At 38.2% G+C, this 27,367-nt stretch overlaps 1 protein-coding gene and 1 pseudogene across 1 annotated transcript in view; one reads left to right on the forward strand and one right to left on the reverse strand.

Moving 5' to 3' along the window:
- ADGRV1 (adhesion G protein-coupled receptor V1) overlaps positions 1-27,367 on the reverse strand; it is a 549,981-nt gene that overhangs the window by 340,928 nt on the left and 181,686 nt on the right. Inside the window, exons 63-73 of the mRNA XM_044265783.1 lie at positions 27,022-27,207; positions 26,413-26,645; positions 23,494-23,642; positions 21,115-21,316; positions 20,376-20,595; positions 17,781-18,020; positions 16,096-16,245; positions 14,558-15,031; positions 12,014-12,157; positions 1,597-1,771; positions 575-710 (exon numbers count right to left, since the gene is read on the reverse strand). Coding sequence (XP_044121718.1) covers positions 575-710; positions 1,597-1,771; positions 12,014-12,157; positions 14,558-15,031; positions 16,096-16,245; positions 17,781-18,020; positions 20,376-20,595; positions 21,115-21,316; positions 23,494-23,642; positions 26,413-26,645; positions 27,022-27,207 — 2,309 coding nt within the window. The remainder of the gene's footprint in view (positions 1-574; positions 711-1,596; positions 1,772-12,013; positions 12,158-14,557; positions 15,032-16,095; positions 16,246-17,780; positions 18,021-20,375; positions 20,596-21,114; positions 21,317-23,493; positions 23,643-26,412; positions 26,646-27,021; positions 27,208-27,367) is intronic.
- On the forward strand, positions 23,938-25,503 carry LOC122896430 (annotated as a pseudogene).

The raw sequence follows: 27,367 nt of genomic DNA on the forward strand, positions 1-27,367 counted from the left end.
AGCAAGTAATTAGCAGAGCCAGGACTAAATCCATGACTCTGCCTCTAAGGTCTTCTCTCTGCTGTTTTGATCAAGCCCATTCCAGGTATGAGAAAAGTGAACTGCTTTTGTCTGGGACATATTTATCTGCAAATATACTGATTTAAATTAAACTCAAAAATTAAACTCAATGGTACAAGTCACATTGTAACCCTGGTATAATGTTGATTCTTATTCTTAATCCCTTGGGAAAATTAGGTGTGTTTCAGCAGATGCTTAGAAAGACAGACTCCTTTAATAATAGGTGACTTTGCTATCACAATTGGAGATGTTATTCCAGATTTAGTGGAGACCAACACAACTGAGAGAGAGGTCAGAGAGAATGCTCTTCATAGCAAGCAGTGGGTGGTGGCTCTACGCAAGTTGGCCTCCCTCCGTGGCATCTTTGGCATACAGGCCACATATAGCTCTGACACTAAAACCGTTCTTGCTGCTGCTTCGGGGAAAGCAATCCTTGTGTCTTCTTCTGTTTCAGCTGATCAATTCCCAATTACTTCCCAGAGACGGTGTTGGTTGAGAATCAAGCCGATCTTACCGAAGTCGAGCCCCACCAGGGGCACTGCTCTGTACTCCTGAGAGATGAAGAACAAAGGCCTCTGGCTGACCAGGACTGGGAAATGTCCATAGCAAGATTCCTTTCCTTTGTTCTCCATGGGAAAATGAAAGGCTCCCTGAACAGGAATAGAAGGAAAGCAGGGTATTATTTCTGAGTTCTTACACTGGCATTCAACTCTTTTTTTTTTTTTAAAGATTTTATTTATTCATTCGACAGAGATCACAAGTAGGCAGAGAGGCAGGTAGAGAGAGAGAGAGGAGGAAGCAGGCTCCCTGTTGAGCAGAAAGCCCCATGTGGGGTTCGATCCCAGGATCCTGGGATCATGACCTGAGCTGAAGGCAGAGGCTTTAACCCACTGAGCCACCCAGGCGCCCCTGGGATTCAACTCCTAAAGATGTAGTAAAATAGAGTCTTTTCCTGAATTCTGTGACTGTCTACCAGAGGTAACACATTTAAAAAGTTGGGGAGAGAGGTATGTGAACTGAAATAAAGATCCCTACACCAAAATTTTGCCTTAACTCCCTGTGTCTTCTATGGAGTAGAGGTCATGTCATCTAACATGTACATCTCACTGACCCTCCCAGAGCTAACGGGATAATAAAAACCAAAAGGATATGAAGCCACAGCTGCCCCATTGTCAGAAATATTCAGGTGAACACATAAATGAACACAAAGACATGCCTTTTTTATTATTATTATTGTACGGGCCACATTAGGTTTTTAGAACTACTTTTAACAAACTCCTTCTATATCAACAGAGTGATTAATCAGCTTAGTGATCACTATGTCCAGGAGACATATGAGGTTTTTAATTTGACTGAATAAAGTTTCTCACTTTTAACAAGTAGACTGTGGAACTCTGATCACTAAAATATGAGAGGACTGTATTAGGAAACAAAGAGTTCATTATCCAAAGTAAGGACAAGTGAAGAAAATTAGTGGCCAATCACACATCTATCTCTGCGTTCTACAGGGAAGACCTTAGCAAAGCAACAACTCACCTAGTTTTGGGGTCATGTTGCCAACAACAATGAATTCGGGGATTTCTATCCCAGGAGCATATCCAGCCACCCAGGCAACCATGAGAGAGCCATACGTGCCTCTCCTAGAAATCACAACTTGGCTTGTTCCCGCAGTCATGTCCATGAGTGGAAAAGCAGTAGATTCAAATCCAACCTAAGGAAAAACATGCTTAGAATATTTTATTTCTCCCTAAAGTTTCCTATTTTTTGAACAGTGGGTTAAAAGTCAACTTTCTCTTTGTTTATATAACATACTTTCTTGTTTTAAAATATATTCAATTAGAGGAGCAAAATGGCAGAGGAGTAGAAGACCTAAATTTCATCTGCTCCCAGGCATTCAGCTAGTTATCAAACCATTCTGAATACCTACAAACTCAACAGGAGACTGAAGAAAAGAATAGCAGCAATTCTAGGAACAGAAAAGCAACCACTTTCTGGAAGGTAGGATGTGTGGAGAAGTGAATCCAAGGTGATATACGAGAAGGTAGACCGCAAGGGGGAGGGGCCTGCTTCCCAGCAAGTGATAGAACAGTGGAGCACAAAATCAGAACTTTTTGAAGTCAGCTCTGCTGAGGGATGTTGCTCCAGTGGCTAAGTGGGGGGGGGGGGTGTGGAACCCTTGTTGGGACAGTGTGGTCTCAGGACCCTCGGGGTCACAGAAAGACCGGGGGTACCTGAGTGTGGCAGAGCCCCCAGGTTTTGGAGCAGGGAAACTGGCCATAGAGACGTTGCTGAGGAGTGGGCTCTCAGCTTGGGTTTGCCATAAATCATGATCTGAGGCAATTTCAGGCCACTACTCTTCTAGCAGGGACTCAACAAGTGGCAGATCCAGGGAGACTCCCCTTCCTCCCCCAGGAGGAGCAGCACAGGAGAACACCACAGGAATCTGCCGTGTTTGGAAACCCCAAAAGGGATCGTATACCAGAGACAGAAATGTTCAGCCACAGTCTGAGTGAGAATGGAGTGCGGCAAGAGACCTGGGACACAGGAGTGATTGACTGCTTTTCTCTGAGGGAGTGGGGCTCTGAGCTCTCAGCTCCTCTGGGGCCAGAGATTGGGAGGCCTCCATTTTCAGTCCTCCAAAGCTGTACGAAAATCTTTCAGGAAACAAAAACTACCAAGAGCGAACCTCAGATTATTTAGCCTAGCCCCTGGTAAGGGTAGTGCAATTCTGCCTTGGGCAAAGACATTTGAGAATCACTTCAACAGGCCTCCCCGCCAAGAAGATCAGCAAGAACATCCCGCCAAGACTGAGTTCACCAATCAATGAGAACTGCAAAACTTCAGATCTATGGGAATACAGTACATAGAATTCATGGTTTTTTTCACAAGATACTTTAGTCTCGCAAAGTTAATTTTTTAAATTATTTTTATTTAAAAAAATCAATCAGCTTAGTGATTTTTTTTATTTTTTATTTTTAAAAAAAATTTTTAAATTTTTTCTTCTCTCCTTTTTCAAGCAACATCTTACCAACTCCTTTTTAAAAATCTTTTATAATTTTCATTTTTAGAGTCACATTCTATACCTTCATTGTATTTAACCTTATTTTTTGTATACATATAAATTTTTCATTCTTTAAAATTTGGGGATACAGTTTCTTCTAACAGACGAAAATATACCCTAAATCTTTTGTATGGCTTTGTTCTAGTCTCCTGCCTGATCACATTCTCTCTTTTTTTTCCTAAATTTTTTTTCTTTCCTTTTTCAACCAACTTCTTATCAATTCCTTTTTTAAAATCTTTTTTAATTTTCATCTTTAGTCATATTCCATCCCTTCATTGTATTTACCCTTATTTGTGTGTGTGTGTGTGTGTGTGTGTTTTCTTTTTTTCTCTCTTTAAAATTTTGGGAGGCAGTTTCTTATAACAGAACAAAATACACCCAAAATCTAAGTGTGTGGCGCTATTCTATTCATCAGCTTGATAATATTTTTTTTTCCCTTTCCTTCCATTCCCTCCAGTTTCAGGTGTCTTCTGTTTCTTTAGTGTATATTTTTCTGGGGTCGTTATTACCCTTTCAGCATTTCATTCTCTCATTTGTCTATTCTTACCTGTACAAAATGAGAAAATGGAAAAACTCACCTCAAAAAAAAAAAAAAAAAAGAATGAGGCAGAACCAACCACCAGGGACCCAATCAATAAGAACATTTGTAAGATGTCAGAACTAGAGTTCAGAATGATGATTATAAAGATACTACCTGGGCTTGAAAAAAGCATAGAAGACACTAGAGAATCCTTTTCTGGAGAAATAAAAAAACTTAAATCTAACCAAATCAAAATCAAAAAGGCTATTAATTGAGATGCAACCAAAAATGGAGGCTCTAACTGCTAGGATTAATGAGGCAGAAAAGTGAATTAGTGATATAGAAGACCAAATGATGGAGAATAAAGCAGCTGAGACAAAGAGAGATAAACAACTACTGGACCATGAGGGGAGAATTCGAGAGATAAGTGATACCTTAAAACAAAACAGTATTAGAATAATTGGGATCTCAGAAGAAGAGAGAGAGAGAGGGGCAGAAGTTATATAGGAACAAATTAATAGTAGAGAACTTCCCTAATCTGGGGAAGGAAACAGGCATCAAAATCGAGGAGGTATAGAGAACCCATCTCAAAATCAATAAATATAGGTCAACACCCCATCATCTAATAGTAAAACTTACAAGTCTCAGAGAAAAAGAGAAAAACCCTGAAAGCAACTCAGGACAAGAGCTCTGTAACCTACAACAGTAAGAAATGTTAGATTGGCAGCAGACCTATCCACAGAGACTTGGCAGGCCAGAAAGAACAGGAATGATATATGCAGAGCACTAAACAAGAAAAATGTGCAGCCAAGAATATTATCTCCAGCTATGTTGTCACTTAAAATATAAGGAGCAATAAAAAGCTTTCAGGACAAACAAAAACTAAAAGAATTGCAAACACTAAACCAGCCCTACAGGAAATACCGAAAAGGGTCCTCTAAGCAAAGATAGAGCCTAAAAGTAACAGACCAGAAAGGAACAGAGACAATATACAGTAACAGTCACCTTATAGGCAATACAATGGCACTAAATTCATATCTCTCGATAGTTACCCTGAATATAAATGGGCTAAACGCCCCCAAAGAAAAGGCACAGGGTATCAGAATGGATTAAAAAACAAGACCCATCAATATGCTATCTATAAGAAACTCATTTTCGACCTAAAGACACCTCCAGACTGAAAGCGAGGGGGTGAAAAACAATTCCCACACTAATGGACATCAAAAGAAAGCTGGGGTGGCAATACTTATATCAGATCAATTAGATTTTAAGCCAAAGACTATAATAAGAAGGACATTATATCATACTTAAAGGTTCTATCCACAAAGAAGGTCTAATAATTTTGAATACCTGTGTCCCTAACATGGGAGCAGCTAATTATATAAGCCAATTAAGAACAAAATCAAAGAAACACATCAACAATAATACAATAAAATAATAGTAGGGGACTTTAACAGCCCCCTCCCTGAAATGGACAGATCATCTAAGCAAAAGATCAACAAGGAAATAAAGGCTTCAAATGACACACTGGACCAGATGGACATCACAGATATATTCAGAACATTCCATCCCAAAGCAAGAGAATACACATTCTTCTCTAGTGCACATGGAACATTCTCCAGAATAGATCACATCCTGGGTCACAGATCAGGTCGCAACTGGCACCAAAAGATTGGGATCATATCCTGCATATTTTCAGACCCAATGCTCTGAAGCTAGAACTCAATCACAAGAGGAAATTTGGAAAGAACCCAAATACATGGAGGATAAAGAGCATCCTTCTAAAGAATGAATGGGTCAACAAGGAAATTAAAGAAGAATTGAAAAAAGTCATGGAAACAAATGAAAATGAAAAAACAACTGTTCAGAATCTTTAGGACACAGCAAAGATGGTCCTGAGAAAAGTATATAGCAATACAAGCCTTTCTCATGAAACAACAAAGGTTTCAAGTATAAAACCTAACCCTACACCTAAAGGAGCGGGAGAAAGAAGAACAAATGAAGCCTCAACCCAGCAGGAGAAGAGAAATAATAAAGATCAGAGCAGAAATCAATGAAACAGAAACCAAAAGAACAGTAGAACAGACCAATGAGACCAGGAGCTGGTTCTTTGAAAGAATCAATAAGATTGATAAACCCATGGCCAGACTTATCAAAAAGAAACAATAAAGGACACAAATTAATAAAATCATTAATGAACGGGGACAGTTCATAACCAACACCAAAGAAGTACAAATAATTATAAGAACATATTATGAGCAACTCTACATCAGCAAATTTGACAATCTGGAAGAAATGGGATGCATTCCTAGAAATAAAAACTGAAACAGGAAGAAATTCCTAGAAATGAAAATTGAAACAGGAAGAAATAGAAAACCTGAACAGACCCATAACCTATAAGGAAACTGAAGCAGTCATCAAAAATCTCCCAAGAAACAAGAGCCCACGGCCATTTGGCTTCCCAGGGGAATTCTACCAAACATTTAAAGAAGAATAAATTCCCTATTCTTCTGAAACGGTTCCAAAAAATAGAAACGGAAGGAAAACTTCCAATCTCATTTTATGAGGCTGGCATTACCTTGATCCCCAAACCAGACAAAGACACCATAAAAAAAAAATATTATAGACCAATATCCCTCACGAACAAGGATGTAAAAATTCTTACCAAAATACTAGCCAAAAGGCTCCAAGACTACATTTAAAAGGATTATTCACCACGACCAAATGGGATTTATTCCTGGGCTGCAAGCATTTGACAAAGTACAGCATCCTTTCTTGATTAAAACTCTTCACAGTGTAGGGATAGAGGATACATACCTCAATATCATAAAACCCATCTATGAAAAACCCACAACAAATATCACTCTCAGGGATGCCTGAGTGGCTCAGTTCATTGAGCATCTGCCTTCAGCTCAGGTCATGATCCCAGCGTCCTGGGATCGAGTCCCACATCAGGCTCCTTGCTCAGCAGGGAGCCTGCTTCTCCCTCTGCCTCTGCCTGCCATTCTGTCTGCCTGTGCTCGCTCTCTCCCCCCCTCTCTCTCTGATACATAAATAAAATCTTTAAAAAAAAAAATCACTCTCAGTGGGGAAAAAACTAAGAGTTTTTCCCCTAGGGTTAGGAACAGGGTTAGGAACACAGCAGGGATGTCACCTATCACTAATGCTATTCAACATAGTACTATAAGTCCTAATCTCAGCAATCAGACAACAACAACAACAATAATAACAAAATAAAGGGCATCTGAATCATCAAAGAAGAAATCAAACTCTCACTCTTTATATGGAAAAGCCAAAAGACTCCACCCCAAAATTGCTAGAACTCATACAGGAATTCAGTAAAGTGTCAGGATATAAAATCAATGCACAGAAATCAGTTGCATTTCTATATACCAACAACAAGATAGAAGAAAGAGAAATTAGGGAGTCAATTCCATTTACAACTGCACCCCAAACGATAAGATATCTAGAAAGAAATCTGATCAAAGAGGCAAAGAATCTGTACTCAGAAAACTACAGAATACTCATGAAAGAAATTTAGGAAGACACAAAGGAATGGAAAAACATTCTACGCTCATGGATTATCAGAACAAATATTTCTTCACATTTAACACAATCCCTATCAATCTACACATTTAACACAATCCCCATCAAATCACCATCAACTTTTTTCAAAGAAATGGAACAAATAATCCTAAATTTTGCATGGAACCAGAAAAGATTAGGAATAGCCAGAGGAATGTTGAAAAAGAAAACCAGAGCTGGTGGCATCACAATTCCAGACTTCAAGCTCAATTACAATGGTGTAATCATCAAGACAGTATGGTATTGGTTAGGGTGCCTGGTTGGTTCAGTTGGTTAAGTGTCTGCCTTTGGCTCAAGTCATGAATCTGGAGTCCAGTGATCAAGTCTCACTGTAGGCTCCTTGCTCAATGGGGAGTCTGCTTCTCCCTCTGATCCTCTCCCCTCTCATGCTTTCTCATTCTCTCTCAAATAAATAAAATCTTAAAAAAAAAAAAAAGACAGTACGGTACTGGCACAAAGGCAGACACATAAATCAATGGAACAGAATAGAGAGCCCAGAAATATCCCTCAGCTGTATGGTCAACTAATCTTTGACAAAGCAGGAAAGAATGTCCAATGGAAAAAAAGACAGTCTCCTCAACAAATGGTGTTGGGAAAATTGGACAGACACACGCAGAAGAATGAAACTGGACCATTTCCTTATAGCACACACAAAAATAGACTCAAAATGGATGAAAGACCTCAATGTGAGACAGGAATCCATCAATATCCTTGAGGAGAACACAGGCAGCAACCTCTTCGAGCTCAGCTGCAGCAACTTCTTCCTAGAAACGTTGCCAAAGGCAAGGGAAGCAAGGCAAAAATGAACTACTGAGACTTCATCAAGATCAAAAGCAAAGCAAAAGCAAAAGCAAAGGAGACAGTCAACAAAACCAAAAGACAACTGACAGAATGGGAGAAGATATTCGCAAATGACATAATCAGATAAAGGGCTAATATCCAAAATCTATAAAGAACTTATCCAACTCAACACCCAAAGAACAAAGAATCCAATCAAGAAATGGGCAGAAGACATGAATAGACATTTCTGCAAGGAAGATATCCAAATGGCCAACAGACATATGAAAAAGTGCTCCACATCACTTGGCAGCAAGGAAACACAAATCAAAACCGCAATGAGATACCACCTCACTCCAGTCAGAATGGTCAAAATTAACAGGTCAGGAAACAACAGATGTTGGTGAGGATGCAGAGAAAGGGGAACCCTCCTACACTGTTTATGGGAATGCAAGCTGGTGCAGCCACTCTGGAAAACAATATGGCGGTCCCTCAAAGAGTTGAAAATAGAGCTACCCTATGACCCAGCAATTGCACTACTGGGTATTTACCCCAAAGATACAAATGTAGTGATCTGAAGGGGCATGTCACACAATGTTCACAGCATCAATGTTCACAATAGCCAAACTATGGAAAGAGCCTAGATATCCATCAAAAGATGAATGGATAAAGAAAATGTGGTGTATATATACAAAATGGAATATTATACAGCCATCAAAAATTGAAATCCTGCCATTTGCAACCACATGGATGGAACTAGAGGGTATTATGCTACACGACAGAGGAAGACAATTATCAAATGATCTCACTGATAGGAAGAATTGAGAAGCAAGACAGAGGATCATAGAGGAAGGGAGGGGAAAAAAATGAAACAATATGAAACCAGACAGGGAGACAAACCTGTGAGACTTTTAGGAAACAAACTACAGGTTGCTGGATTGGAGGGGACTGAAGGATGGGGTGGCTGGGTAATGGACATTGGGGAGGGTATGTGCTATTGTGAGTGCTGTGAATTGTGTAAGACTGATGAATCACAGACGAATACCCCTTGAAACAAATAGTATGTTAATTTTAAAAAATTTTTTAAAAGACAAATATAAACTGTGGGGACAAGAAGCATATGTCTCTGTTCATCTTGGACCTTCAGCATTCAGCCTATTTTTTGAAACATGGTAAAAAGGAAGTAGATATTTATAAATCTGAAAATTAATTGGTAATAAATTATCAATATATGAGATGGTTCTGGTTTAACTGCCAATTCCTCCTTACTATGTCTCTTCATGTAAAATGGTTCTAGAATGAATAAGGAAATAAGGGTGCTATTCAAAAAATAAAATAATAAAATAAAATACATTCAACTGAAGAGTAATATGCTTAAGAAATGACGTCTGGGACTTTGAAATTTCTTTTACTTTATAATTCTGATTACAGTTTATAGCTTTTTTTAAATCAAAATGGAATACTGTGAATTTGTAATATCCAAAAAATGTTTAAATGTAATCATGGTTTTATGAAAGCAAAAGATTAAAAATGGCATTTTAATATGACTTGTTTGTGGGTTTTTGTAGTACCTGGTTTGTCTAGAACTGAAATCTAACATCTTCCTAAGATATAATAATAAATTCTTCATTTATGAAATGAGTACATGAAGTAGATTTTCCATTAAGGTTCTTTTCAGCTCTCCAATTCAATTTTTTTTTTTGAGAATCAGAAAACCCAAAGATTTTTTAAAAATAAGCATCTTTTTAATCTATATCAAGTAAGATTTTGTTTTAAGGGCAAACTTCTCAGGGAACCCTGGGATTTAAAAGTGACTTATAGATGAAGTAAGTTCTAGCCAGTGAGTAAAAATAAAACTAGATTCCTGACTTCACACTGTGATTTGAATAACTCAGTTTACCTCTTTTGGTCCTAAAATCTTTAAATCGGGATACTATATGACTGACAGTTCTATACTAAGACTCAGTCTCCTTATTTTTTTAAAACTCTCTCTCTCTCTTTTTTTTTTTCTTCTGAGAGGGAGAGAAGAGAAGATGGGGCGGGCAGGGAGAGAATCATAAGCAGTTCCATGCCTGGCAAAGAGCCCAGCATGGTGTCAGATCCCACAACTCTGAGATCATGACCTGAGCTGAAACCAAGAGTCAGATGCTTAACCGACTGAGTCACACAGGTGCCCCCATCCTCCCCATTTTAAACTGGAATGGGAAGTAACAGAAAAGTGTGAGAAGGAACCCCAGGATAGCTTTTAGAGGTACAGAAAATAGAAAGAAAAGAAAAACAAAAATGAAACTTGAATCTGACACCAGCCTAGATTCCCTATTACAGTGAGGCTTTTGCTTAGCAATTGTCAAAACCTTTGTCAAAAATCTAAGATTTAAAAACAAACAAACAAACAAAAAAAACCCCTAAGATAATGCTTTGCAAGTGTCCTAACCACCTATCTCACACACACACACACACACACACACACACACACACACACACACAAATACTGGTAAGGAGTACAGAGGATACACTAAGGACAGGAATATATCCTGACTGGCCCCAAACTTGCCCTTCGAGGCAACACATGTTGCGACCATGTGCATGAACAAGGAGTAGGAAATATTTTGCTATGCCAAATGAATGGTTCATGTTGAAAGGAATATTTTCTTATAACAACCTGTGAGCAAAAAGATGACAACAAAACTTCAAAGAATTATTAAGTTCTATTCCTCCATTCCTTCTTGAACAGATGAGGTGCAGGAGAAAGAAAAATCACTATTCTTCTCAGTCATTTTTAATGCTGATGGATTCCATTCAGGAGACAAAGCAAATTCATTCCCTACGGAGAAGCAGCCCATAAGGGAGTTTCTGAAGAGCATGCCCTTAGTGGTCAGAGACCCTGTTACACAAGCTTCTGGCCAGCCCCGGCTACCAATTGTGTAGAACATGTCCACATACTGGACTAGGCCTGCCTTAACCAAGCTGAAGGAGCTCCCGCCTGAAGGAACAGGATGCAATGTCATCTCCTCATGGTCTCAAAAATACACACATTGCCGTGAACCAAAGACAACAGCCCTGTCTTGCTCCTATATTGACAGAACTGGCCTACATACAAAGTAAAGCCCTCAAGTTATTCTTTGCTCTCCTGTGAACCTATGAAGTGATTCAGAAACAATCTTTCCCACATTGAACTCTAGTGGAAGATTCTAATATTTAGGGGCAACCATGTCACAGCATCTCATCACTAGCATTATTCTCCATCAACACAGACTTGTGATAAAAAGAGCCCCCAAAACGAAAGACAAATAATCACGTTAGTAAATGAAAAAGCCTGGAATATTAACTGATGTTTTATTCTAATTTTAATTATTTAGTATAAATGCTTCAATATTAAATATTCAATAAAAATAACCTAAAAAACCTGGAAATCTTGATTCTAAGTGACCGTAATTTTAAAAATTCTTACATTCAAATTCTATGGGATACAAAATTTCTAAATATCCAAAAAAGGAAAATTTCAAAACTTGGCAAGTTATTTTCATATAATGTATTCATAATGTCTACTTTAATATTGATTTTTTTTCCCAATTTATTTATTTTCAGAAAAACAGTATTCATTATTTTTTCACCACACCCAGTGCTCCATGCAAGCTGTGCCCTCTATAATACCCACCACCTGGTACCCCAACCTCCCACCCCCCCGCCACTTCAAACCCCTCAGACTGTTTTTCAGAGTCCATAGTCTCTCATGGTTCACCTCCCCTTCCAATTTACCCAAATTCCCTACTACTCTCTAACGCCCCTTGTCCTCCATGCTATTGGTTATGCTCCACAAATGAGTGAAACCATATGATAATTGACTCTCTCTGCTTGACTGATTTCACTCAGCATAATCTCTTCCAGTTACTTTAATATTGATTTAAAACAGTAACTTTGAGAAATTCCATGTGTGAGAATCTTTAGTCCTTCCTGTGGATGCTGCCCTCTAGTGGTTCCTGGATGGTTCCACACCCAGGACCAATTACCTGAGAATTGGCGGCTTTCTCAGGGACAGGAAGGATAGCCGATTTAGCTTCCTGCAGAATTTTTGGCATGCCGTAGAACCGTCCACTGACGAGCATCGCAGTCACCAGTTGCAAGGTGAAATTAGAGCCCAGGGATAGAAAGACCTATAAACAAACAAGATCAATGACTGTTTTAATAGTAAAAATTAATTTTCAGAGAAAAATACTGACATTTGACGTGAGTCATTAGCACACTGCCTTAGGATCCTTTTGTACAGTTTCATCAATATATGCCTCTCCCTGCCCCCCCCCAGGTTATAAAACAAATAACCAGTATGAAGTCTCCGGGGTGATGAGTGATAGAGTGTAAATACACAAATTTGCCAATTCTCCATGTGTGCCCAAATGGCCTCAAGAACGGTAAGAATCACAGAAGTAGTGTTAGTAGTAGAATGAATCATGTACCACAGGAATGAAAGTGCTCACTGGGGAACAGTCAGTTCCTAAAAGCAGCAAAACTCACTTTCTTCCTCTTCATTAAGGAATCACTAATATTCCAGTGAAATTTATTCAAAATGGATAATGATTTAGGTGTACCAATTACTTGAACATTTTGGATAAATAAAAATTACTAATGAAATGTATTAGATTACCAATTCTTAAAGTTTTCAAATCTAATAAGGGAAACTCTGAATTTAAAAATTAATGTTACTCTATTTTTTTTTGAAATTTATAAAACATTTTCCCAGTAGAAACATTGTTATTGATAATGGATAAGCCCCCATGTTATCCCATAACCTAGAATAATACTAAAAACTCTACACATCTTTATTGAATACAAAAATAACTACTTTTGGGGCGCCTGGGTGGCTCAGTAGGTTAAAGCCTCTGCCTTCGGCTCAGGTCATGATCCCAGGGTTCTGGGATCAAGCCCCACATCAGGCCCTCTGTTCCGTGGGGCACCTGCTTCCCCCTCTTTCTCTGCCTGCCTCTCTGCCTGCTTGTGATCTCTGTCTGTCAAATAAATAAATAAAATCTTGAAAAAAAAATAACTACTTTTGTGGAGTCTGTTCTTCTTTTAAATATAATATACTTAAACATACACCATAGCCCTCCAAACATACACAATATGTACCCTAGAAGTTTCAAATGTTTTATAACATGAGGATAACAGATGTTTCATTCATTCAATCAATCTTCACTTTTTCAAAGTGACATTCACTGAACATGACTCACAGATCAAGTGCTAAGGAAACAGAAATAAATCACTGTCCTAACTTAAAAGCACGTGCCTCCTATCTCCCCTCTAGGGGCATGCCCTTCCCCCAAACAGTTCACTGGCTGGGCTGCTAAGGTGTGACATGGGCATAAATCAAGGGTAGGATTTTTTCAGTGGTTCCCTTTTCCCCTCACGCTCTGGATATAATACATTGCTCTTTGAAGACTGGAATATTAGAAGGAGAAAATATGCATATAACTTTTGGGCCCCCAAAACTTAACTATTAACAGCCTACTGCTGACCAGAAGCCTTACTGGTAACATGAACAATTAATACAGATTTTATAAGTTCTTATATATGATTACTGTATTCTTATGATAAAGTAAGCCAGAGAAAAGAAAGTGTTATTAAGAAAGTCTTAAAGAAGGAAAATTACATCTGTAGTGCTGTACTGCATTTGCAGACACAAATCTGCATATAAGTGTACCTGCACAGTTCAACCCTTGTTGCTCAAAGGTCAACTGTATATCATTCAGTGTTTACAGGGAAATGAAAAGAGGACTAGCATTCCTCAAAATGTACCAGGTGCCACCTACTACAAGATACAGTCTAAGAGTAGGCAGATCAAGAGTGTTAGTCCACGTAATACAGATTACGTATTTTGGTTTTCCTATGTGTAGTGTGAGAATAGTTTTATCCTATCTATGGGGCTTAGTAAAATAACAGAGTAATCAGATCTTCACTAAAGCGTGTCTTACTGTCAAACAAAATCTCACTATAAAATAACAAAAAAGCTAGAGAATGTCCTCTGGTGTTCATTAACAGAGATTAAAACTTGAATGCATTTAGAAAGTAATGTTACATAGATATGGATGGGAAAATATTCAAAGGTACATAATTTAAGCATGCTGTATTTTTTTTAAAACTCTTCTAATTTGTAAATGAGACTTAACACAATTATATTCTGTTTAAGTCAATCTACCTCTCCTTTCCCCAGTTTTTCAGTCTTTATTCCAGTCTTGAAAATTTTTGGAAATAGGAAATGGAGGTTAGAAATTAATTATCAGGGCATTGAGTCAATATCCCAAAGAATACAGGGATGTGTAAGTGCCTGCTACCGTTTAGACAAAAATATGTTATCTCCAAATGGGAATATGCTTAATATACTTAATTCAATAATAATTTGCAAATGTATCATCCAATAATTATTACACATTTTTTATTACACATTTCTATGATGACATTTAAATATCTCCATAAGATTGTAGGCTGATCATGAGATAAGCAAGGGCTTTCCTGAAGGAGCGATATTGGAATGATCAGGAAATGGAAGAAATGCTACAAACCTGACTCCTCACTGGCACCATGTCCACTCTATATCGGGCCCCATCTTTGACCACCAGTTGCCTCTCCACATTTTCAGGAACAACTGGCTGCTCCTTTTGGTCAGATGAGATTCTAAATCCAACAACAACATCTCCAAATGTTCCAGCAAGCCGAGTAACATTAATTTGGATGAATCTACTAAGGTTCTGCCCAATAAAGATTGACTGGTAATCTGAATACAGAGCAAATACTCCATGCGGGTCATCATTTGCAGAAACAGAGAACCGTGTGATGCATTTTTCTGGAGCCAGTTCTGCTCCTCCCTCTACAGAAATAAGTCGGATTACATAATCTTCTTCTATCTCAGGTGTATCATCGGGGAGCAAATGAACATCAAAGCTCACTTCACTCTCTCCATCAGCAATAGTGAAAAATCCTTTTGTAGAAAGAAAGTCTCCTGTAATATCAAACTCACTGCTTATTTCCCAGTAAACCTAAAATAAAAGGGGAAAAATCCAACAAAGTTATGTAATTCAGTATATTGAATCAAAATTCCTTATGTTTTCCTCTATAATATACAAAAAATAAATTTTAATTGTGCCTCATTATATTCAAAGCCAGATGCCCCAAACAGTTTAGAAAGTAGAGACAAATGAAACTAGCGCTGTGAAAGTATATGAACTCTTTGGGCTTATGTATGCAATTTGTTGGACAAGATTACAAAATCTCATTTCACCTACTTCTCAAATAGTAACATGATTTGAAAAGATAAAGTGAAGCAAAGTTAACTCTAGAATGGCAGTTCCACAAATATATTTGAAAGGTCTGCCTATATATTTGATAGGTATCTGAACCACGGGTAATACTTGAAGGTAAAAAGTGAGTAGTCTGTTGCTTTATATTGGAATTTGTTTTTGTTTGCTTTTAATAACAAGATTTGAAGAATTTAAAAATTATTTCCCAAGAATATTTAGACTCCTAACCATAAAGTTTCCACTGAGGCAGTTATCAGTTAATCTCCAATACAGGAAAAGAGTTAAATCCATAAAGAAATTTTGTAAAGTATGTTCAGCTAGCAAACAACCTTGGTCTGTTAGATAGCTATCCCAATGATTCACAAGAGTATCTCCAGACATTCTATGTCAATATATATGCAAATGCAACCTCTTAAAAGTCAGTTTTTAAAAAAAAAAAACTATACTGAGAAATAAAGTCCTGAAGAATATATGAAGCAATTTACAAAAAAACACTGAGGGACTTAAACAGGTAGGTTAAATGTTATAGCAAACAAGAAAACAAAAACTAGTTCAGTCATACTCTTCATGATTAAGTGTGAGGAAGATCATTTCAGTCTAAGTGTAGCTGGATTTAGAAAGACAGGGAGAGAGGTTCATGTTGGCTAGAGAACCCAAAGGTGAGGAAATGAACCTTCTTAACTTGTCTGAAACTCATGTCACTTCCAAAACTTATACCAGAACACACAGTTTCTCTGTTCTTCACAGCTACATTTGTTAGGCAAACTGTTACACTACTTAAAAAATCAAATGAAAAATGATACCGTAAGTTCTCCTAAAATGCCCTTGACTCTTTTGACAAAAAAAGTAATGATCAGGGGCCCATCCAGAGCGGACGGCTCTGAATAGGTCTTCTCAGATAAAGACTCAGGAGCAAACTGAACAACCCCATTTGGATCACCAAACTTCTGTATCTAAAAATAGAAAGAGACAACAGAGTGAATACCACAATATAACAACTACAGATTGAATTACAGAATCCAACATATCACTATACAGAAAAGCTGAAAAAATGAAAGAAACACAGGAATAATTCTTAAATATAATTTCCCTAGAAACTTGATTTTTCAAAAGCATCTTTAGTACACTGTCATCTAAAACAAGTAGGTTCTTATTCTCTAACAATAGTGGGAGTAAGTGTCTAGAAAACTTAAATTTGTAGGTTCTCAAAAGGATATTACTTCAAGCCTGAATTTCACTTGATTTGCCTCATATTTGCTTTACTTAACCAGGGATAATTGTTTAGTCAAACACTAGTCTAAGTGTAGTTGTGAAGGTATTTTGTAGATGTAATTACTATTTACAATAAGTTGACTGATTTATAGTATAATCAGTTGACTGATTAACTTTAAGTCAGAGATTACCCTTGATACTGTGAGTGGGCCTCATCATATCAGTTGAAGGCCTTAAGAACAAACACTAAAGGTTTCCCAGAGAAAAAGGAATTTGGCCTCAAAACTGTAGTTCAGGAATTCTGCTTGAGTTTCCAGTCTGCCAGCCTATCCCACAAAATTCAAACTCATCATCTCAACCATAAGTCTTTTTCTGAGCTTCCTGCCTACTAGCCTATAGATTTTGGACTTGCCAACCTTCACAAACACGTGAGCCAATTTTTTTTTAAAGATTTTATTTATTTATTTAACAGAGAGAGACACACAGTGAGCAAGGGAACAGAAGCAGGAGGAGTGGGAGGGGAGAAGCAGGCTTCCCGCTAAGCAGGTAGCTCGATGCGGGGCTTCATCCCAGGAGCCTGGGATCATGACCTGAGCCTATGGCAGATGCTTAACGACTGAGCCACCTGGGCGCCCCCACATGAGCCAATTTTTAAAATAAAAATTCCTTTCTTTCTTTCTCTCTCTCTCTCTTTCTCTCTCTGTTTCTCTGGAGAAATCTGACTGACAGACCTGAGACTAGAGAATTTTCCAAACTTTAAAAAAAACAGCACCTCTCTACATTGTTTTCATATCCTGGTCCTCAGCAATTTTTACCCCTGTTAGACTGAATCATTCATTCACATCAAACATTCAGATTTGATCCAAAACATCATTGTGCTGATTAAACAAATACTATTCTACCTTCCAACAATCTAATTAGTGATTGAGTTAATAACTTTCATGTACTTTCATGGCAGAGGTATCCAACGTATGGGACAATATAACAAATAGCTTCTGTCTGAAAGTGCAAAAATATTCACAAAACACCAAATTTTCTGGGTGGAAAGTATTTATCACTATACGAGAGCCCTTTATAAACTAATTACCAATAATCAAGCTATGTAATAAACTAATATAATAACAAAGAAGTCTGGCCCATAGGAATTATTAGGACTTCATCTGGCTTTATAACTTTGAATTAATCTTAAGCTCATGGAGTTTCAACAAATGTAAAATGCATTTTCTGATAAATCCATTACTCCAAAGTTTTGTGGGGAAAATAAAGTCAGACTTACTGTTAATGTAATATCTTTAGCTCTGGAGTCTAATTTAGCTTCTCCCTTCACAAGTTCAAGTTTAATAATGAATATCTCTTCAACTTCAATGTCTTCATGAGGATAGACTGTCAGAGTGATGGTTCTCACACCACCTTCTCCATCCCCAAAATAGAAGGATCCACTCACTGGGTCCGCAATGTCTCTGTTCTGTGGTGGTAAGGCTTCCTGAGAATTGGGTCCTAAAATCACCCAGTTCACCTGCAGAGTGTTTGTGTTTTTAACAGAGATGATTAATTTTATTTCATTTGTATCTATCTATTTATTTAAGATTTTTTAAAAAGTAATCTGTACACCCAAACTGGGGCTCAAACTCACAACCCCAAGATCAAGAGTCGCATGCTCTACTGACGGAGCCAGCCGGGTGCCCCAGACAGAAACAATTTTAAACAAAGAATTACTTTGCAGGATATGTAGTGTTAGGAAAAAAATTATGTATCTTATATACATGTATATATAAATGAAAATTATTCTAGGATAGCTCCAGAGAATTCCTCGTATCTTTTTAAAAATACTAATATTTGCAAATATAAACTACATACCAACAGAATATGAGTTTTCATAGATAATAAAGAAAAATATGAATACCTGATCACTGGTCATCACCACAGAAAAGTAAGCACCCATTTTAAATGCACATATTTAGATATGTATATTTATATTGTAATATAATATATATATTAGGGAAATATAAACTTTTAAAAATGAGTACAACACTGTCTTGCTCTATGCATAGTCTCTGTTAATCAAAACCTATTTGAATAAGACAATAAAACCACAAGAAAAATCTGCTGGGTGTGCAATTTCTTCTGAATATACACAAATAAATTTCTGGTATAAAATGAACATACATTTTCATAAATCATTATAAGAAACAAAATTGTATAATAAATGCATTTTTAAGTATTTCTATAATATAAAATTATATACTTTTCATATCTACATGGAAAACACTGGGACTTTGTCTTTGCTTCTTTTATCTTTCACCAGCACTGGGCATAGCTGATCACTCCCTTTTCCTTGAAACACAGCGTCCCATCTTTCATGGCCTCCATGATACATATCTTCCCCTTTGCTTTTACATCTCAATTTTCTATGCTGGCTCTCCTTCCTCAAATCGTTCAATGCTTGAAGCCCAGGACTTCCGGCTGTTTTCCTCACATTCCTATCTACGCTCTTTCAGTCATGTGGTTTCAAATACCTCCACATGTGTCAGCAGCCTCTGACCTCCCCACAGCCCATACTCACACACCCCCCTGCCTGCTTGACCCTCTACTGGGACGGCCAATCGCAATCTCAAATGAACAAGACCAGAACAGAACTCTTGATTCCACAACGACCCCCAAGCTTCTGCCTATCTCAGTAAACAACACTACAGTTTAACCAAATGCTCATCCAAAATTTTAGCAGTTATTCTTGATTCCTCTTTGCCTCGACCTCCACTGCCCGGTGAATTTTTCCTCCAAAAGATGCTCAATATCTATTCACTTCTCAGCATCCCATCTGCACCCATCTTAGCCACTGTCAGCTCAGCCCTGGACGACAGAGGTCAAGAGCCTTCTAACTGCCCTTCCTGCTTCTGCTCTGGCTTCTTGACATTCCATTTCCCCACCAAGCAGTCACAAGTGAGCTACTTAAAATGGCAACCCCGGGGACATCAACACCATTCCCCTGCCTCACACTCTCTAATGGCATCCTATTTGCACTCAGAATACCCTTTAGCCTGACTTAGGAGGGTCTCTGTGATCACACACCTACTAACCTCTCCAACGGACCTTGTGTTGCATGGAACCCTCCAGACCTGAAACAGGCCAGGCTTGTCTACTGCTTCTGCCAAAAGGCTCAGCTCTCTAACAATTACATGACCATGTCTCAGTATCTAGCTTTCAGCTTAAATATCACAAGGTCACCATCTAGAGTAGTAGATAGCTGACTCATGATTGTGTTTCTAGATCTGATATCCCTGTAGATCGCTTAAGTGTTATCACACACACATATATTTTAAATTTATCTGTTTACTGTTCTGAAAACCCTAAGAAAACAGAGACAAGGTCTGTCTCATTCATCAGTGTATTCTCAGTGCCCAGAAGAGGGTCTGGCATTCGAAAAGCACCGAAAAAATACTTGAACCTTTTATCAGAATTCTTCATTTCATTTCATCTCCTTTCTAACTTGCTTTCAAGAGTTTCTGATGACAGCAATGTCTCATATATATTTTTATGGAATTCACAGGACTTGTCAGCTACTTTATACCCAGTGAGTAATTAATAAATATTGTTGATTATGAATAAACATATATTTGAAGAATAAGAAAATCCAACTCTATACTCAAGCCATCAAAATTATTTTTTTTTATTTTAAAGATTTCATTTATTTATTTGACAGAGATCACAAGTAAGCAGAGAGCCAGGCAGAGAGAAGGGGGAAAGCAGGCTCGCGGGACTCTATCCCAGGACCCTGGGATCATGACCTGAGCCAAAGGCAGAGGCTTTAATCCACTGAGCCACCGAGGAGCCCCCAAAATTATTTTTAAAACCATGGGAAGAATAACTCTACCTGAATTTCTCCTACGAGTCCTCCAGTCCGCTCCAGCAACAAGGATAAAATCATTGTGGAATTGGGATTAGGAAAAGAAATTTTGCTTTGATTAAGAAATCTTAGAACGCCAAAGGGAGAGTCACTCTTGGCAATTGTGATTCTGCTCACTAGGTGGCGCCCAAGGACCGCTCCGCCAGTAGCTCCAACAAGCAAAATTTCAATGGGTTCTGCAAATTCACTGCATAGCGAGAAGGAGCAATTCTGTGAGTCTAAACATATTAAAATGCTTCTAAGATCCAAATAACTAGTCATTTTCCAAATTGGTCATACATATTCAAGGCACAGCATTCATACACCAAGTGGTAAGAAGAGGGTGCTCAGCTAAAAGCATGAATGATCAACTTCAATATTATATAACCTGCAATAGTTACTAGACTTTCTTCTTTTCTTTTGAATTGCTTAATGCATTAAGGAAGTGAATTGCAAGATGTTTCTACATTCTGATTAGACTTTTCAAATATAAGAGAGCAAAAATTATTATTTCCCTGTATATGAAAAAGTGACACACAAAATCCCAATTTCTCCTAATCCCTTCTTTCCTACTCCAGCACCCCCCAAAGTTTTTCACTTGTTTCTCAATGGGCATATATATAATCTAAAATTCTATTATCAGTGCAAAGCTTAAGTAAGGATTGGAACATAGTAATCATGCTTTACATATGACTACATTATTTCTGACGTTACTAAATAGTATTACCTTTCATTGTCATCAATGATGGACACATTTATAAAACTTAAGTTCTGCCCATGCTGAAAGGTGACCGAGCTGCCATGCAGCATATAATCGACACCACCAGCAACTGCAGAGGAGCTCTGAGAGATGAAATCAGCAGTCACACGGCCGTAAGTTCCTCCCAGCCTCACCACCGGAATCGTGATCATTCCAACATCTTCCTCCACTGTAGCAGGAATGTGCAATTAATTGGTATCCCAGACAAAGCAACTAGTTTTTATAAGAGTCGGTCAAATTAAAAATAGCAATTAAATATAACAGGACAATGCAAGCTCTTATTTCTTTCCCATAATTTTTATAAATTTAAAAAAATACTGGGGGGCACTTGACTGGCTCAGTCAGTTAAATGTCTGACTCTTGATTTCTACTCAGGTCATGATCTCAGGATGGTAAGATCGATCCCTGTGTCAGGCTCTCTGCTCAGTGGGAAGTCTTCTTGATATTCCTTCTCTCTCTCTCTCTGCCCCTCTCCCTCCAAGGCCAGGTACACGCTCTCTCTCTCTCAAATAAATAAATCTTTTTAAAAATTAGTGAAAAATTCAAGAGTTATTTTTATGAGAAATATAGTTTGTTATAAACTGAAAACTATAGTGAACGGTGTAAGTTAGAATTGAAACAATCTATTTAATTATTAGCATAGGTTTTCTCCCTCTATGTGCTATGTAGAAATAAATGATCCTTGCTTACTAAAGCAAGGCAAGATGAACATGAAATATTCTTAAAATATGTGTACTCAAAGCAAAGTATTCTGAATTGTTTCTACATTTAGTGGAACACATAGTATAAACAATTAAAGTTCATGTTAATTATATGAACGCTTTTTAAAAGTACAGATAAAAATACAATTTTATTACATTTTAAGTTCCTATGAAATCTATTTGAGAATCTGAAAATGTATCCTGGATGTTTAATTTCAACTAAAAATTGTTTTCAAAAATTTATTTTGCTCTCGTTATTTAACCTCTGTAAATAAAAATATCATTTAATAGAGTTTACATTAGCTATGCTTATCTTAGCCAACAGTTCATAGTAGCCATGACTAAATAATACTGAATTTACATTGACATTATAAATATGAATTGCTCTAATTTTCCCCAAAGATAATGAATCAAACAGAAATCAGTGGACAGAAAAAAAAAAATTCTAAGTCCTTTATATATCACTTGGTATTAAAAATGCAGCATGACTTTTACTGGCTGAGGTTCACAAAACAGTGGTGTCTTCCATGACTTTACCCACAAAGTCAATATTAATCAATTCCAAAATGATTTCTTTTTTTTTTTGAAGAGTTTATTTATTTATGTATTTGAGAGGGAAAGTAAGAGAGAGAGAGAGAGAGAGAGAGAGAGCACATGAGGAGGCAGAGGAGAGGGAAAAACAGACTCCCCTCTGAGTAGGGAGCCTGATACAGAGCTCAATCCCAGGACCCTGGGATCATAACCTGAGCAAAAGACAGACGCTTAACCAACCGAGCCACCCAGGCGCCCCTCCAAAGTAATTTCTGATGAACTTTAAAAATGGCTAGATAGGGGGCGCCTGGGTGGCTCAGTGGGTTAAGCCACTGCCTTCGGCTCAGGTCATGATCTCAGGGTCCTGGGATCGAGCCCTGCATCGGGCTCTCTGCTTGGCGGGGAGCCTGCGTCCCTTCCTCTCTCTCTTCTTGCCTCTCTGCCTACTTGTGATCTCTCTCTGTCAAATAAATAAATAAAATCTTTAAAAAAAAAAATGGCTAGATAGGGGCGCCTGGGTGGCTCAGTGGGTTAAGCCTCTGCCTTCGGCTCAGGTCCTGATCTCAGGGTCCTGGGATCAAGCCCCACATCAGGTCCTCTGCTCAGCAGGGAGCCTGCTTCCCCCTCTCTCTCTCTGCCTGCCTCTCTGCCTACTTGTGATCTGTCAAATAAATAAATAAATAAAATTTTAAAATGGCTAGATAACCAATGAATTTGGTAGAGGCAATGAGGTCAATAAAGTAATCGCAGCAAGAAGATAAACATGTTTATTTTGAAAGGCATGTGCCTTTGAATAAAATCCAAAAAGCAGCCACCTCTTTTTCCCCAGGAGGGAATATGGGCATAAGTCTTGTTCCTTACCATGCAGCTTTGCCATACACGAGTGGGATTTAATACTGCTCAAAGGTAACACAAAACAGATTTAAAAAATAAACATATAAATATATAAAGGCTAATGTAAATACATAAGAAGGTGTCCATGTATGTACCTACACATGTATACACCCACACATGCGTGCACATACACAGAACGGAAATTCAAACTGACAGAGTCATGCTCAGTTACTCTGTAACTCAGAAAGTAGTGGTAAATTTATAAGACTGCTGAACTTACCTTCAAAGGCAGTATACCTTGGGTCAAATTCAATGACACCCTCTGCATTATCATTTTTCATTATTATGATTCGGACAATGGAGATGTTTCCTATTTCAGGAGGTTGATCTAACTGAAGACCATTTTCTCGGATGGTAAAATCATACCCTCTTGCAAAGTCATGAGAAAATAATAACAAAAGAAAAGAAAATGAGTACATAATTGGTGAGCATGAGCCGAAGGGTCCTCTTAGCTCCTACAACTTAGTCCTATTAAGCATTTTAATACCTTGAAAGATCCCCAACACTAAAATACTCTCTTTTTTCCTGAAATGATGTCTGAAATAGACTTCTGTGCTGCTCACAATTATTACTGCCTGTATGAAACCAAAACCAATAAAAAGTTATTAAACTTCAGCAATGGGAAGATAATACGACTATCAGGAAATTGGGGATAAGTTGTAAGATGAACCTCTGGGGTAGGAATGCACTGATAAACTCATCTGATGGTGTGGGGCTGAGGCAGGGGCTTCAGGCAGATCTGCAGTGCACTCAGGGACAGGATGAAAGGGTTACTTTAAAGAAAAAGCAGGTGTCATGCCACTACTGAAATTTCAAGCTACAAGGAAATATTTCTGTGAACCTCGATTACAATCAATGTCTCTGTCCTTAATACAGAGGATGGTTTACTCAGCTAGAAGTATTTCAGCTAAGGAAGTCACTTTTTTTGGATTGATATGATTCCCACTGAAGAAACCTTTTATCTTTCAGAGTTTCATATCACTTTAATTCCTGAAGCTAAAAAATGGCAGTAAACCATTTTAGTCTTTTCTTCAATTCTCAAATTCTCTTTACCTGGTATTTTTAGGCTACATAATTTCAAAAGGTTAAAGTCAGGTTACATATAAGGCAAAATTAGAAAACAAGGGATTAAAAATATTAAATGATAAGATAAATGTTGGATGCCTGAGTGGCTCAGTCGGTTAAGCGTCTGCCTTCTGCTCAGGTCATGATCCCACCCAGGATCCTGGGATCAAGTCCCATATCGGGCTCCTTGCTCAGTGGGGAACCTGCTTCTCCCTCTGCTTGTTGGTCCCCCTGCTTGTGCTCTCTCTCCCTCTGACAAACAAATAAGTAAAATCTTTAAAAAAGCCAAAACTGTTAATAGTTGTCTGAGATGGACTGTAGCTTAGCTGATTACCTTCATACCCAAGCAGTGAGTTTTCTAGCAACTAGGCAAAATTATACTGCTTTCCTTTTTCAAGTTAAAGGAAACTTAGAAATTTACCTAGAAGGAAAAACTTGTTTTCTCAGAATTAAGCTTATGTAGGAATTGCTTTTTTTTTCTTTTAAAAAGAAAGAGGGCAAAATCTCCAAGTCCTAATTAGTCAGTAACATGGATGTTATCTTACACTTAACAGGCTAATGAATAAATTTCACTTACTTCATTAAAATAGTCAACAACCACCTCCAATTTTAACACATTTAATATCAGTGCAAATTCATTCCTACTGCCAGTTCTCCTCTTCTCAGGTGGCTAGGAAGAAGGCAGACATTCTGATGGAGTACGCCCACCAAAACAGCCAACCATCTTTCAAAATAAGAAGAGGGTCCTGCTTGGAGAAGCTGGCAAGAAGACATTCCCACAAGACTACCAAAACATCGGTCTGAGTTTCAGGATGCCCAAGAAAAGCCACAGAGGGCACTTATATTGACAAGAAACGCCCCTTCACTGGTCATGTCTCTGTTTGAGGGTGCCTTCTGTCTGGTGTGGTGACCAAGAAGAAGATGCAAAGGGCCACCATCATCCACGGAGACAACCTCCACTACACCCAAAAGTACACCTGCTTTGAGAAACGCCACAAGAACATGTCTGTGCACCTGTTCTCCTGCTTCAGGGAGCTCCAGATCAATGACATTGTCATGGTGGGAAATGCTGACCCCTGAGCAAAACTGGAAGCTTCAACGTGCTCAAAGCCATGAAGGCCACTGGCCCCAGCAAGCAATTCCAGGAGTTCTGAGAATAGTTAGACATCTGCCACACTCCCAAAGAAAATACAGTTATTTTCCCGGTTTAAAAAGAAAAAGAAAAAATTCATGCCAATTGCCAGGAATGGAATCATTTCTAGGAAAATTAAGATTTGAAGTATACACAAACCCACAGTATTTTTTCCACATGGGATTGACATACATCTTACCAAAGTCACTCAGTGAAATATTTTAGTTAGAAAAAGCTTTTAAAACATAGCGTTCATATAACAGATGCAAAACCATTTTCATGAACCAGAAAAATTCCTTTAAGACTGATATAAATGATTCTGGTTGAGGGTTTGTGTCATCTGTCAGAGCAGAGGTGCTCCTGGGCTACTCAATTTGTGGGTATCTCAGCAGGCTTCAGGTGCTTCCCACCAGTGTGAATCAAGTCTGCTCCCACTAAGTCAGGGAACAAGACAGCCTCAATATGGTTAATTCTTATCTTCAATAAAAATGTGGTACACGGTTACAACTGACTATCTTTGACTCCTACTTTTCCCCACTTGACAACTCTACCTCATTTTCCCACAGAAGACAATAGGGATACCAAGGAAAGAAATTTCTCACTCAGCCCTCGGGTGTAGAGAAAGAGGAAAGGCGAAGTAAATTCCATCGCACCAGCTGACCTGCGACCTCCATTTCCTTACCTAATGATTATAAGCTCATACCATGTTCCATTCTCTGACTACCCAGAGTGAATTCTCAAATAAAAATAACACACTTTCAAGTTTGAGCAAAAACTGGTATTTTAGAACTTGGCACAAGTGACAGTTAATCTTGGTCATAATTTCCCTGCTATGCCCTGTCCCACTCTCACATAAACCTGAAAGACAGCAAGTTCAGCATTAATCCCTCTACAACACATTCTCTATTTTCTTTTGTCTAATTTTCTTTTTTAAAACTTTACCTTCCCAGGAGTTCCACCTTTGTAATTACTAGGGAAAATTCCTCTGGTCCTTCAGGAAGACCATCGTCAAGTATTTCAATGTGCACACTTCTCGCCATCTCCCTGGCTTCAAAGAGGAGCTCCCCCGCTGCAGGGATAAAGTCCAAGCCTGCCTCCGCTGTCCCACTCACGGTCTCATACCAGAGTCTCACGCGGCCAGATGATCCCCCTGAACGGACGACGGTGATATTCACCTAAGCCAAGAAGCAGTTTTTATCTGACTTGGGTGTCTAATCCACCAGCTCATACCTAATTTTTTATGGTTTCTAACTAAAGATTCTAGGTTTACTAGGGTTATGTTTATGTAGAATCTATAAAGGTTTATAAAATATATGTTAAAATAATGGTGTTAGTAACAAATTAATCAATTTGTGAAAATTCTGGAGTATGAACCAGGAAACACATTTTAAAGATGACGCACAATATATCTTGCTACATGAAGTCTTAATATTTAAAGGTTAAGCCAGCTTTGCAAAAAAACTTTTTTGCAGGAAAAAAAAAAAAAAAAAGATCATGCACAAAATAAAAACCAAAAGTGATGTCTAAGATTTTAAGCATTTTATACTTTACCCTTCGGGCTTCTTCCGACACTCGAAGCTGCTCCTGTGAGAAGGAGAATCGGCCATAGGGAAAGTCACTGGCCACCACGGTGATGTTAGCAGTGCTGCTGGATCCACTCAGCAACCCCCCCTCACTGATTCCAGTAAGCTGAAACTCATAGGAGCTCTTCTCCTCAGGAATGTCATCATTCAAAGCCTAGAGGACAAAAAGAGCCATCAACAGTAGGTTCTAACGTTTAAAGAAAAACACCACTCCTGTCCACAACAACAACAAACTCAGGGATACCACCACCTCCGACCACCCGACCCCTCATTCACACACACACACACACACACACACACACACACAAAACAAG

This window comes from Neovison vison, chromosome 1 (genome assembly GCF_020171115.1).
Source record: "Neovison vison isolate M4711 chromosome 1, ASM_NN_V1, whole genome shotgun sequence".
Lineage (NCBI taxonomy): Eukaryota > Metazoa > Chordata > Mammalia > Carnivora > Mustelidae > Neogale > Neogale vison.